The sequence below is a fragment of the Myiozetetes cayanensis genome, unplaced genomic scaffold (assembly GCF_022539395.1).
Source record: "Myiozetetes cayanensis isolate MyiCay16 unplaced genomic scaffold, myiCay2020 scf601, whole genome shotgun sequence".
Lineage (NCBI taxonomy): Eukaryota > Metazoa > Chordata > Aves > Passeriformes > Tyrannidae > Myiozetetes > Myiozetetes cayanensis.
The window spans coordinates 1-14,022 of NW_026087856.1; the positions used below are offsets into that span (position 1 = coordinate 1).

General features: G+C 57.0%; 2 protein-coding genes across 8 annotated transcripts; one reads left to right on the forward strand and one right to left on the reverse strand.

Annotated features, from left to right (window-relative positions):
* Positions 1 to 6,432, forward strand: FKBP2 (FKBP prolyl isomerase 2). Of its 7 annotated transcripts, none has more exons than XM_050337294.1 (5): positions 346 to 497; positions 2,655 to 2,764; positions 4,405 to 4,448; positions 4,753 to 4,774; positions 6,308 to 6,432. In XM_050337294.1, exons 1-5 carry the CDS (start codon positions 393 to 395, stop codon positions 6,381 to 6,383), a joined length of 357 nt encoding a protein of 118 aa, XP_050193251.1. In that variant the 5' UTR covers positions 346 to 392; the 3' UTR covers positions 6,384 to 6,432. The 7 variants fall into 7 exon arrangements, 2 of the variants coding, with proteins under 2 accessions (XP_050193251.1, XP_050193250.1); XM_050337293.1 differs by lacking the exon at positions 346 to 497 and adding an exon at positions 707 to 867; XR_007631676.1 differs by lacking the exons at positions 346 to 497; positions 4,405 to 4,448; positions 4,753 to 4,774 and adding exons at positions 1 to 115; positions 282 to 330 and having other exon boundaries at positions 6,322 to 6,375.
* Positions 6,433 to 6,936: 504 nt separating this feature from the next.
* Positions 6,937 to 13,559, reverse strand: PPP1R14B (protein phosphatase 1 regulatory inhibitor subunit 14B). Its single transcript, XM_050337292.1, is given in 6 exon segments — positions 6,937 to 6,976; positions 6,978 to 7,003; positions 7,840 to 7,872; positions 10,753 to 10,836; positions 12,809 to 12,987; positions 13,541 to 13,559. Coding segments are annotated over 6 exon segments (381 nt in total).
* Between the last annotated feature and the right edge of the window lie 463 nt (positions 13,560 to 14,022).

The following is a 14,022-nucleotide window of genomic DNA, read 5'->3' on the forward strand; positions in this document are numbered from 1 at the left end:
GGTCCCTCCTGCTGGCCCTGCTGGTGACGTCACTGTCCCCCTCCCCCGCCCCTCCCCCCGCCGGGGCCGCCGAGCCCAGGAAGGTCCAAATTGGGGTCCGGAGACGCCCCGAGAGGTGCCGGGACAGGAGCAGGAGGGGGGACGTCCTGACCCTCCATTACACGGTATTGTACTGGTTTATACTGGTTATACTGGTTTATACTGGTTATACTGGTTTATACTGGTTTATACTGGGGGGATGTGCTCACCCTCCAAATTGGGGTCCGGAGACGCCCCGAGAGGTGCCGGGACAGGAGCAGGAGGGGGGATGTGCTGACCCTGCACTACACGGTACTGTACTGGTTTATACTGGTTTATACTGGTTTATACTGGTTATACTGGTTTATACTGGGATGTACTGGGGGGATGTGCTCACCCTCCAAATTGGGGTCCGGAGACGCCCCGAGAGGTGCCGGGACAGGAGCAGGAGGGGGGACGTCCTCACCCTCCACTACACGGTACTGTACTGGTTTATACTGGTTATACTGGTTATACTGGTTTATACTGGTTATACTGGTTATACTGGTTTATACTGGTTATACTGGGGGGATGTGCTCACCCTCCAAATTGGGGTCCGGAGACGCCCCGAGAGGTGCCGGGACAGGAGCAGGAGGGGGGACGTCCTCACCCTCCATTACACGGTATTGTACTGGTTTATACTGGTTTATACTGGTTTATACTGGTTTATACTGGTTATACTGGTTTATACTGGTTTATACTGGGATGTACTGGGGGGATGTGCTCACCCTCCAAATTGGGGTCCGGAGACGCCCCGAGAGGTGCCGGGACAGGAGCAGGAGGGGGGACGTCCTGACCCTCCACTACACGGTACTGTACTGGTTTATACTGGTTTATACTGGTTATACTGGTTATACTGGGGGGATGTGCTCACCCTCCAAATTGGGGTCCGGAGACGCCCGAGAGGTGCGGGACAGGAGCAGGAGGGGGGACGTCCTCACCCTCCATTACACGGTATTGTACTGGTTTATACTGGTTTATACTGGTTTATACTGGTTATACTGGGGGATGTGCTCACCCTCCAAATTGGGGTCCGGAGACGCCCCGAGAGGTGCCGGGACAGGAGCAGGAGGGGGGACGTCCTGACCCTCCATTACACGGTACTGTACTGGTTTATACTGGTTATACTGGTTTATACTGGTTATACTGGTTTATACTGGGGGGATGTGCTCACCCTCCAAATTGGGGTCCGGAGACGCCCCGAGAGGTGCCGGGACAGGAGCAGGAGGGGGGATGTGCTGACCCTGCACTACACGGTACTGTACTGGTTTATACTGGTTTATACTGGTTTATACTGGTTATACTGGGTTATACTGGGGGGATGTGCTCACCCTCCAAATTGGGGTCCGGAGACGCCCCGAGAGGTGCCGGGACAGGAGCAGGAGGGGGGACGTCCTGACCCTCCATTACACGGTATTGTACTGGTTTATACTGGTTTATACTGGTTTATACTGGTTTATACTGGTTTATATTGGTTATACTGGGGGGATGTGCTCACCCTCCAAATTGGGGTCCGGAGACGCCCCGAGAGGTGCCGGGACAGGAGCAGGAGGGGGGATGTGCTGACCCTTCATTACACGGTATTGTACTGGTTTATACTGGTTATACTGGTTTATACTGGTTATACTGGTTATACTGGGGGGATGTGCTCACCCTCCAAATTGGGGTCCGGAGACGCCCCGAGAGGTGCCGGGACAGGAGCAGGAGGGGGGACGTCCTGACCCTCCATTACACGGTATTGTACTGGTTTGTACTGGTTTATACTGGTTATACGGGGATGTACTGGTTATACTGGGATGTAGTGGTTACACTGGTTATACTGGGAGGGACAGGAGCAGGAGGGGGGATGTGCTGACACTCCATTATACGGTATTGTATTGGTTATACTGGGATGTACTGGTTATACTGGGAGGGACAGGAGCAGGAGGGGGGACGTCCTCATTCTCCATTATATGGTATTATACTGGGATGTATTGGTTATACTGGTTATACTGGGAGGGACAGGAGCAGGAGGGGGGATGTGCTGACACTCCATTATACGGTATTGCATTGGTTATACTGGTTATACTGGGATGTACTGGTTATACTGGGAGGGACAGGAGCAGGAGGGGGACGTCCTCATTCTCCATTATATGGTATTATACTGGGATGTACTGGTTATACTGGTGATACTGGGAGGGACAGGAGCAGGAGGGGGGACGTCCTAACTCTCCATTATATGGTACTGGTTTATACTGGTTATACTGGGAGGGACAGGAGCAGGAGGGGGGACGTCCTCATTCTCCATTATATGGTACTGGTTTATACTGGGATGTATTGGTTATACTGGTTATACTGGGAGGGACAGGAGCAGGAGGGGGGACGTCCTAACTCTCCATTATATGGTACTGGTTTATACTGGGATGTACTGGTTACACTGGTTATACTGGCAGGGACAGGAGCAGGAGGGGGGACGTGCTCACCCTGCACTACTCGAAAGTGGTCCCTACTGGTCCGTAGTGGTTCGTACTGGTTTATACCGGTTCATACTGGTTTATACTGGTCCCTACTGGTCCATAGTGGTTTATACTGGTTTATACTGGTCCGTACTGGTGCAGGGGCAGCTGGAGGACGGCACCCAGTTCGACAGCAGCCACAGCCGGGACCCCTTCGTGTTCTCCCTGGGGACCGGCCAGGTCATCAAGGGCTGGGACCAGGGGCTGCTGGGGTGAGGCAAACTGGGCAAACTGGGAGCACTGGGAATGGGCCAGGTCATCAAGGGCTGGGACCAGGGGCTGCTGGGGTGAGGCAAACTGGGAGCACTGGGAGCACTGGGAATGGGCCAGGTCATCAAGGGCTGGGACCAGGGGCTGCTGGGGTGAGGCAAACTGGGCAAACTGGGAGCACTGGGAATGGGCCAGGTCATCAAGGGCTGGGACCAGGGGCTGCTGGGGTGAGGCAAACTGGGCAAACTGGGATGAACTGGGAGCACTGGGAATGGGCCAGGTCATCAAGGGCTGGGACCAGGGGCTGCTGGGGTGAGGCAAACTGGGCACTGGGATGGACTGGGAGCACTGGGAGCACTGGGAGGGACTGGGAGCACTGGGAAATGATGGGTGGGGGGTTCTCCCAAATTTTGGAGACCCCCCATTCCCAAAAATTCCCCCATTCCCAAATTTCCCCTCATTCCCAATTTTCCCATTCCCAAATTTCCCATTCCCAAATTAATTTCCCCCCCATTCCCAAATTTCCCCTCATTCCCAAATTTCCCATTCCCAAATTTCCCCCTCATTCCCAAATTAATTTCCCCCCCATTCCCAAATTTCCCCTCATTCCCAAACTTCCCATTCCCAAATTTCCCCCCATTCCCAAATTAATTTCCCCCCCATTCCCAAATTTCCCATTCCCAAATTAATTTCCCCCATTCCCAAATTCCTCCCCATTCCCAAATTTCCCCAAATTTTTCCCCCATTCCCAAATTCCCCATTCTCAAATTTTCCCAAATTCCCTCATTCCCAAATTCCCCATTCCCAAATTCCCCCCATTCCCAAATTTTCCCAAATTAATTTCCCCATTCCCAAATTTTTCCCCCCACATTCCCAAATTAATTTCCCCCCATTCCCAAATTTTCCCCCCATTCCCAAATTTCCCCCATTCCCAAATTTCCCAAATTTCTCCCCCATTCCCAAATTCCCCATTCCCAAATTCCCCAATTCCCAAATTTCCCTCATTCCCAAATTTTCCCCATTCCCAAATTCCCCCATTCCCAAATTTCCCCCAATTTCCCAAATTGATTTCCCCACCATTCCCAATTTTCCCCCAATTCCCCAAATTTCTCCCCTCATTCCCAAATTCCCCCAAATTTTTCCCCCCATTCCCAAATTTTCCCAAATTTCCCCAAATTTCTCCCCTCATTCCCAAATTTCCCATTCCCAAATTTCCCCATTCCCAAATTCCCCCATTCCCAATTTCCCCCCCATTCCCAAATTTTCCCCCCCCATTCCCAAATTTCCCCAAATTTTTCCCCTCCTATTCCCAAATTTCCCCAAGTTTCCCATTCCCAAATTTCCCCCATTCCCAAATTAATTTCCCCCCATTCCCAAATTCCCCCCCTTCCCATATTATTCCCCAAATTTTTCTCCCATTCCCCAAATTCCCCCCAAAATTAATTTTCCCCATTCCCAAATTCCCACCAAATTTTTCCCCCCTTCCCCAAATTTCCCAAATTTTCCCAAATTCTTCCCCCATTCCCAAATTTTCCCAAATTCCCCTAAATTTCCCATTCCCAAATTCCCCATTCCCAAATTTTCCCATTCCCAAATTTCCCTCCCATTCCCAAATTTTCCCAAATTTCCCCCCTCCCCCCAGGATGTGCGAGGGGAGAAGAGAGGCTCGTCATCCCCCGGAACTGGGTAGGCCCCTCCCAAAAATCTCCTCCCCAAAATCCCCCAAAAAATCCCCCAAAATTTAGGGGACCCCCAAAAAAATTTGGGGGGAGGGCCCTGAGGGGGTTTTGGGGGACTCCCAGGGGAGGGGGTGGGGAGTGTTGGGAGACCCAAGGGTCTCCCAACACTCCCCTCCCCCTTCCCAGGGTCCCCTCTAAACTTTAGGGTCCCTCCAATTTTAGGATCCCCCAAATTTTGGGACCCCCAAATTTTAGTACTCCCCCAAAATTTTGGGGTCTCTCTGATTCCCCTCCCCCTCTCTCTTTTTCAGGTTATGGGGACCGAGGGGCTCCCAAAATTCAGAGTGAGACCCCCACCCTAAAAAGGACCCCCAAAGTCAGGGGGATTTTGGAGTGAAAAGGAGGATTTTGGGGTGAAAGGAGGATTTTGGGGGGGATTTTGGGGGATTTTGGGGTGAAAGGGGGATTTTGGGGGGGATTTTAGGGAGATTTTGGGGTGAAAAAGGAGGATTTTTGGGGAAAGGGGATTTTGGAGGAGTTTTGGGAGTGAAAAGGGGGATTTTGGGAGGTTGGAAGTGAAAAGGGGATCTTGGGGGTGATTTGGGGGTTTTAGGGTGAAAATGGGGATTTTGGGAGTGGAAAAAGGGGATTTTGGGGGATTTTGGGGGATTTTGGGAGTGAGAAGGAGGATTTTGGGGGAATTTTGGGGTGAAAAGGAGGATTTTGGGGGGGATTTTAGGGGATTTTGGGGGTGAAAAAGGGGGATTTTGGGAGGATTTTGAGGTGAAAAAGGAGGATTTTTGGGGTGAAAAAGGGGGGATTTTGGGAGGATTTTTGGGGTGAAAAAGGAGGATTTTTGGGGTGAAAAAGGGGGATTTTTTGGGAGGGTTTTTGGGGTGAAAAAGGAGGATTTTGGGGGTGAAAAAGGGAGGATTTTGGGAGGGTTTTTGAGCTGAAAAAAAGGGGATTTTGGGGGTGAAAAAGGAGGGATTTTGGGAGGGTTTTTGGGGTGAAAAAGGGGGGATTTTGGGGTGAAAAAGGAGGGATTTTGGGGGGGTTTTGGGGTGAAAAAGGAGGATTTTTTGGGAGGATTTTTGGGGTAAAGGAGGATTTTGGGGGTGAAAGGGAGGATTTTGGGAGGGTTTTTGAGCTGAAAAAAAGGGGATTTTGGGGGTGAAAAAGGAGGGATTTTGGGAGGGTTTTTGGGGTGAAAAAGGAGGATTTTGGGGGTGAAAAAGGAGGATTTTGGGAGGGTTTTTGGGGTGAAAAAGGGGGATTTTGGGAGGATTTTTGGGGTGAAAAAGGAGGATTTTTTGGGAGGTTTTGGGGTGAAAAGGGGGATTTTGGGAGGATTTTGGGGTTAGTGGGAGGAATTTGGGGGGGGACAGAGAGAAGGGGATTTTGGGGTTACAGGAGGGGATTTTGGGCTGATTTTGGGGTGACTTTGGGGTCCAAGGGGGGATTTTGGGGTGCAGAGGGCTGATTTTGGGGTTCAGTGGGTGATTTGGGGCTGATTTTGGGGTGCTGGGGCTGATTTTGGGCTGATTTTGGGCTGATTTTGGGTGATTTTGGGCTGATTTTGGGCTGATTTTGGGCTGATTTTGGGGTGCTGGGGCTGATTTTGGGCTGATTTTGGGCTGATTTTGGGGTGCTGGGGCTGATTTTGGGCTGATTTTGGGCTGATTTTTAGGGCTGATTAGGGCTGATTTGGGCTGATTTTAGGCTGATTTGGGAGTTGCTGGGGCTGATTTTGGGGTGCTGGGGTTGATTTTGGGTTGATTTTGGGCTGATTTTGGGGTGCTGGGGCTGATTTTGGGGTGCTGGGGTTGATTTTGGGGTGATTTTGGCTGATTCTGGGCTGATGTGACCCCCCTGCCCAGGGGGGGCCGTGCTCATCTTCGAGGTGGAGCTGCTGAAGATCGAGCGGCGCCCGGAGCTTTAGGGGGGACCCCAAATCCCCCACCCCCAAAACCTCCCCCTCCACCCCCAAAACCCCCAGGGTCCCCCAACCCAAGGGGTCCCCAACCCCTCCCCCTCCCCTCATTTCAAGGGGGCCCCTCGTTTTTGTGGGACCTGGGGGCCACCCGGAGTTTTGGGGGTCCCCCGAGTTTGGGGGTCAATAAAGGGTCCTGTGGGGGGAGGGGCTGGGGGGCACCCGGGTCTGTGGGGTCCATTTTGGGGGGAGGAAATGAGGAGGGAGGGGCCCCAAATGTCAAAGCTGAGTTTTATTAAATTCATATAAAAACAACCCCAAAACGCCCCAACATTTTAAAAAAACTAAAAAACCCCCGAAACCCACCCTTTCCCTCCCCCAAACAAAACCCCACAGGGGGACCCAAAACCCTGGGGCCCCCCAAAACCAGTGGGGGGAGGGGAGGGGTCTGATTATCTTGCAGGGGACCCCGGATTTGGGGGTCCCGGGATTTGGGGTCAGGATTTTGGGGGGAGGGAGGGCTGGGATTGGGGGAGGGGGATCCCAGGATTTTGGGGAGGGGTCATTTCTTCTCGGGGGTGTTGAGTTTCTGCATCCCCGGATCTTCTCCAGCAGGTCCCCACGAACGCCTGGGAGGCAAAGGGGGGTCAGGGGACCCCAAACCCAAATGGGGGTCCCCAGCCCCAGGAACTCCCCATACCACCCCTCCCAAAAATGGGGGTCCAGGTGTCCCCCAGCCCCCAAAAGGGGGTCCAGGTATCCCCAGCCCCCCAAAAAAATGGGGGTCCAGGTGTCCCCCAGCCCCAAGAATCACTCCCCAGGAACTCCCCTTCCCATCCTCCCAAAAAGGGGGGTCTCAGGAGTCTCCCAGCCCACAAAAACACCCCCAGGAGCTCCCCCTTCCCACTCCCCCCAAAAGGGGTCCAGGTGTCCCCCCACCCCCAAAAAGGGGGGTCCCCCAGCCCCAGGAGCTCCCCTTCCCACCCCCCAAAAATGGGGGTCCAGGTGTCCCCCACCCCCAAAAAGGGGGTCCCCCAGCCCCCAGGGGACTCAGGTGCCTCCTTCCCCCAGAAGCCCCTCAGATCCCCCGAAAACAGGCCCCAGGTGCCCCAGACCCCCAAAGGGGGTCTCAGGAGCTCCACCCAAACTGGGGCCCCAGTGTCCCCTCCCCAAAAGGGCACCCAGGACCCCCAGGTGCCCCCAGACCTCCAAAGCCCCCAGGTGCCCCAGACCCCAAAAGGGGTCTCAGGGCTCCACCCCAAGCTGAGGCCCCCAGTGTCCCCCCTCCCCAAAAAGGGCCCCAGGACCCCCAGGCCCCAAAGCACCCCAGGTGCCCTCAGACCCCCAAAAGGGGTCTCAGGTGCTCCCACCCCAAAAAGGGCCCCCAGGACCCCAGGTGCCCAGACCCCAAAGCCCCCAGACCCCCAAAGCCCCCAGGTGCCCCCAGACCCCCAGCCCCCCTCACCTCTGTGGGTTTGCAACAGTCAACGAGGATCTCCTGGGAAATGGGAGGGTCAGGGGACCCAGAGACCCCAAACCCTCCTGGGAGCACCCCAGAGCTCCTGGCCGGTTTGGGGGTCGGGTTGCAGGGGATTTTAAAGAGGATTTTTGGGATGTTTTGAAGGAAGTTTTGGGGAAGGGTTTTGAGAGAGATTTTGGAATTTTGAAGGGAGAATTGAGGGGATTTTGGGGGGTTGGGGGTGGTTTTAGGGGAGGTTTTGGGGTATTTTGGGGAGGAGATTTTCAGGGGATTTTTGGGGTGGATTTTGGGATGGGTTTTGAGGGATTTTGGGATGTTTTGGGGAGCTTTTGGAGGTGGTTTTGGGGAGAATTTTGGGAGTGATTTTGGGAGAGGTTTTGGGGAGGGATTTTGGAGATGTTTAGGGGTGGATTTTGGGGTGGGTTTGAGGAGGAACTTTGGGGGTGTTTAGGGGAGGATTTTGGGTTGAGGGGTTTGGGAGTTGAGGATTTTGGAGGTGATTTGGGGGGGTTTTGGGTTACAGGGTGGTTTTTGGGAGTTGGTTTGGGGTTTGGGGAGTTGAGGAGTTTTGGGGATTTGGAGAGGATTTTGGGGTGTTTGGAGATTTTGGGGATGTTTTGGGGAGGATTTTGGGGGTGGGTTTTGGAGAGGATTTTTGGGAGGTTTTGGGAGCTTAGTTTGGGGTTTGTGTTTTGGGGAGAATTTTGGAGAGGATTTTGGGGAGGTTTGGGAGGGTTTTGGGATGGTTTGAGGGTGGATTTTAGGAGTAGGGTTTGAGGGCATGGGGTTTTGGGGAGGATTTTGAGGGTTTGGGAGGATTTTAGGAGGTGATTTTAGGGATGTTTGAGGGATTTGAGGGTGTGGTTTGGGGTTGGTTTGGGGGTGATTTTGGAGGAGGTTTTTGGGGGATTTTGGGGGATTTTGGGGAGGTTTGGGGATGATTTTGAGGTGGTTTTGGGGTATTTTGGGGATTTGGGAGGTGGTTTGGGAGGAGGATTTTAGGGGTTTGGGAGGTTTTAGGGGTGATTTTTGGAGGTATTTGGGGAGGATTTTGGGGTGATTTTGGAGGTGATTTGGGGGTGGTTTTGGGGAGGGTTTTTGGGGAGTGGTTTTGGGGGAGGAGTTTGGGGTGATTTTTGGGAGTATTTTGGGGAGTTTTTAGGGATGGATTTGGGAGTGGGTTTTGGAGGGATTTTGGGGTGGTTTTGGGAGGATTTGGGGAGTGGTTTTGGGGTGGATTTTGAGGAGTGGTTCTGGGGGCTTTTTGGGGGCTTTGGGGAGGATTTTGGAGGTGATTTTGGGAGGTTTTGGAGGGAGCTTTGGGGTGGTGGATTTTGGGAGGATTTTGGGGCAGGTTTTGGGGTATTTTGGGGGTTTTGAGGGCTTGGGGATTTTGGGGTGGGTTTGGGGGTGATTTTGGGGTGGGTTTTGGGGGTTTAGGGTGATTTTGGGGAGTTTAGGGAGGGTTTGGGGGTAGATTTTGGGGATTTTGGGATGTTTTGAAGGGGCTTTTGGGGTTGGTTTTGGGAAGGATTTTGGGGTGATTTTGGGAGGGTTTGGGTGGATTTTGGGGGTGGGTTTTGGGGGTGATTTTGGGGTGGGTTTGGGAGGGTTTTGGAGGAATTTTGGGGGTTTTGGGAGGATTTTGGGGATTTTGGGATGTTTGGGGGGGCTTTTGGGGTTGGTTTGGGCAGGATCTTGAGGGATTTGGGGGAGGGTTTTGGGGTGGATTTTGGGGTGGGTTTGGGGGTGATTTTGGGGTGGTTTGGGGGTTTTGGAGGGTATTTTGGAGGATTTGGGGTGGATTTTGGAGGGGTTTGGAGGATTTTGAGGGATTTGGGGGAGTTTTGGATGAATTTTAGGGGGTTTAGGGTGGATTTTGGGGATGCTTTGGGGTGGTTTGGGGTGGGTTTGGGGATTTTGGGGTGGTTTGGGAGGTTTGGGTGGGTTTTGGAGGACTTTTGGGATGTTATTGGGGGCTTTTGGGGGTGGTTTTGGGGAGGGGTTTGGAGGTTTTGGAGGGGACTTTAGGGATGTTTGGAGGTGATTTTTGGGGTGGGTTTGGGGGGTTTGGAAGGAATTTTAGGGGGTTTGGGGAGGATTTTGGGGGATTTTGGAGTGGTTTTGAGGGGTTTTGGGGGTGGGTTTGGGGGGATTTTGGAGGAATTTTAGGGGAGAGATTTTGGGGATTTTGGGGGGTTGGGGTATTTTGGGAGGTTTTGGCGTGGATTTTGGGGGTGCGTTTTGAGGGTATTTTTGGGATGTATTGGAGAATGTTTTGAGGAGGATTTTGGGGGAGGATTTTGGGAGTATTTTGGGAGGGTTTTGGGTGGATTTTGGAGGGGTTTTGGAGGGATTTTGGAGGTGGGTTTGAGGGTGGTTTTGGGGGGATTTTGGGGGATTTTGGGATGTTTTGAAGGGGCTTTTTGGGGTTGGTTTTGGGGAGGATTTTGGGGGTATTTTGGGAGGGTTTTTGGGTGGATTTTGGGGTGGGTTTTGGGGGTGATTTTTGGGGTGGGTCTGGGGAGGATTTTGAGGGATTTTGGAGGGGATTTTGGGGATGTTTTGGGGGGATTTTGGGGTGGTTTGGGGTATTTTGGGAGGGTTTTGGGGTATTTTGCGGGGATTTTGGGGATGTTTTGGGGGTTTTTGGGGTGGTTTGGGGATTTTGGGGTGGGTTTTGGGGTTTTGGGGAGGATTTTGGAGGTGATTTTGGGGATGTTTGGGGAGATTTTGGGGAGGATTTTGAGGGGGATTTTGGGGGGATTTTGGGGATGTTTGGGGGGATTTGGGGTGGGTTTGGAGGGATTTTTGGGGTTTTGGGGGCTTTAGGGTTGGTTTGGGGGATTTTGGGGATGTTTTGGGGATGTTTGGGGATTTTGGGGGTTTTTAGGGCACCTGCACGCGGGCGCTGCGGGCGCCGTCGCTCTCCATGTCGAGCAGTTCGTCCACGTCGATCTCCAGCCTCGGGATCTCCTCCTCCTGGGGGCCCCAAATTCGGGGAGGAGACCCCAAATCAGAGAGGACTCCCCAAAAATCCCCCCCAGCGCCTCTGCCACCCCCTCCCCCAAAGCACTGTGGGAAGGGGCACCCCGAGAGTGTGGAGGCCAACAAGGAGATTTTAGGGGGCCCAGAAGGTTTTTGGGGGTCTGGGAGGTGCTGGGGGGTTTCTTTGGGGGAGGGGTCCCAGGATTGGGGGTTTGGGAGAGGTTTTGGGGGAGGAGTCCTGGAGGTTTTGGGGGATCCCAAAACTTGGGGGACTTTGGGTGGGGGAGATCCTGGGGAATTTGGGAAGTCCTGGAGATTGAGGGGGTCCTGATGCCCAATTCGGGAGGGCAGGGTGGGGGTCTGGGAGGGGAGGGTCTGGGAGGGATCCTGAGGGTCCCAGAGGTGGGGGGGAGGGTCCCGGTACCGACCCGAGGGGGGTCCCAGGGGGGGTCCCGGTGCTGATCCCGGGGGGGGTCCCTGCCCCGATCCCGAGGGAGGGGTCTCAGTGCTGATCCTGGGGGGGTCCCTGCCCGGATCCCAGGGGGTCCCTGGGGGGGTTCCTGGGCTGGGGGTCCCTGCCCCAATCCCGATGGGGGTCTCAGTGCTGATCCCGGGGGGTCCCTGGGGGTGTCCCCGACCCCGAGTGGGGGTCCCTGCCCCGATCCCGAGTGGGGGTCCCTGTCCCAATCCCTGTGTTCCCAGGAGGGTCCCTGGGGGTGTCCCCGGCCCGGGGGTCCCTGTCCCGATCCCGAAGGAGGGGTCCCGGTGCTGATCCCGGGGGGGTCCCTATCACGATCCCGGGGGGTCCCGATGCTGATCCCGGGGGTCCCTGTCCCGATCCCAGGGGGTCCCTGGGGGTGTCCCCGATCCCGGGGGGTCCCTGTCCCCAGCCGTGTCCCCCCCCCGGGGGTACCGGGCATTCGTAGAGCTCCATGAGCTGCCTGTCCCCCCTCCCCAGTGCCCCCGTCCCCCGTCCCCCGGTACCGGGCAGTCGTAGAGCTCCATGAGCCCCCTGTCCCCCCTCCCCGGTGCCCCCGTGGCCCCTGTCCCTTCCCCAGTGCCCCCCTGTCCCCCGGTACCGGCCCAGTCGTAGAGCTCCATGACCCTCCTGTCCCCCTGTCCCCCATCCCGATGCCCCCGGTACCGGGCAGTCGTAGAGCTCCATGAGCCCCCTGTCCCCCCTCCCCTGTCCCCCTGTCCCCCTGTCCCCCATCCCGGTGTCCCCGGTGCCGGGCATTCGTAGAGCTCCATGAGCCCCTGTACCCCCCGTCCCCCTCCCCAATGCCCCCCGGTTACCAGGCAGTCGTAGAGCGCCGTGAGCTGCCTGTACCCCCTCCCCAGTGCCCCCGTACCCCTGTCCCCCGGTGGGTTCCGGGCAGTCGTAGAGCGCCGTGAGCTGCCTGTACCCCCTGTCCCCCTGTCCCCCATCCCAGAAGCCCCGGGTACCAGGGCAGTCGTAGAGCTCCATGACCCCCTGTCCCCCTCCCCGTGTCCCCTGGGTACCAGGCAGTCAGTAGAGCTCCATGACCCCCTGTACCCCCTGTCCCCCATCCCGATGCCCCCGGTTACCGGGCAGTCGTAGAGCTCCATGACCCCCTGTCCCCCCCTCCCCGTGTCCCCCGGGTACCGGAGCAGTCGTAGAGCTCAATGACCCCCTGTACCCCCCTGTCCCCTCCGTCCCCCGGGTACCGGGCAGTCGTAGAGCTCTGTGAGCCCCTTTAACCCCCTGTCCCCCTGTCCCCCGGTGGGTACCGGGCAGTCAGTAGAGCTCCGTGAGCTGCCTGTACCCCCTGTCCCCCTGTCCCCCTCCCCAATGCCCCCGGTTACCGGGCAGTCGTAGAGCGCCGTGAGCTGCCTGTACCTCCCCTGTCCCCCTGTCCCCCCATCCCTGTACCCCCGGTTACCGGGCAGTCGTAGAGCTCAATGACCCCCTGTACCCCCTGTCCCCCTGTCCCCCGGTGGGTACCAGGCAGTCGTAGAGCGCCGTGAGCTGCCGCAGGATCCACTCCTCGAGGTGGAGGCGCTTGCGGAGCTCCCTTCGGTCGTAGCGCACCGTGACCTTCCCGCGGCCCCGGCCCGCGCCTCGTCCCCGCCCCGGCCGCGGGGCGAAGCAGACGCAGGGCCCGCCCGGGGTCCCTGGGGGCGCTGCCGGGGCCGGGGGTCCCCGGGAGGGGGCCCGAGGGGGCCCGAGGGGCCGGGCCCTCCGCGCGGCTCCGCCATGGCCGCGACCACCGAGAGGAAGCGGCCACGCCCCCTGCCCGCCACGGCCACGCCCCCCACCCGGGGCTCCTTCCGCCAGCGCGGGGGCCCTTTGTGAGCGGGGGACACGCCCACTCAACCGGGACACGCCCACCGAGCACCGGGACACACCCACCGGGCACCGGGACACGCCCACCGGACACCGGGACACACCCACTAAACCGGGACACGCCCACTGGGCACCGGGACACGCCCACTAAACCGCGACACGCCCACCGGACACGCCCACCGGGCAGGGACACGCCCACTAAACCGGGGACAAGCCCACTAAAACAAGACACGGGCACCGGGACACGCCCACCGGACACCGGGACACGCCCACTCAACCGGGACACGCCCACCGAGCGGGAACACGCCCACCGAGCAGGGACACGCCCACCCACACCGGGACACGCCCACCGGACACCGGGACACGCCCACCGAGCAGGGACACACCCACCGAGCACGGACACGCCCATCGGTCAGGGACACTCCCACCGAGCAGGGACACGCCCACCCCACACCGGGACACGCCCACTAAACCGGGACACACTGACCACACACCGGAACCGGGACACGCCCACCGGACACCGGGACACGCCCACCAAACCGGGACACGCCCACCACGGAGGAAACGCCCGTCCCATAGGGACACGCCCATCCCGATTAGACACGCCCACCGAAAGCCACGCCCTCTGCTGACACCCCACGCTTTCAACCACAAACCCCGCCCCCTTTCGTTCAGCCACGCCCCTCGCGTTGATCACGCCCCTCCCCGGCGCGGCCCCCGCCTTGCCCGGACCCCCCAAAATCGCGGCCTCCTTCTTGTGCCACGCCCTTTTCTTAGTCCCGCCCACACGAGGCTCCACCCCTCGATGGCTCCTCCCCCGCCCCGCCCATTTCCTCCGCCCCGCCCCTCCGCTTTGGCCCCGCCCTCTCCTT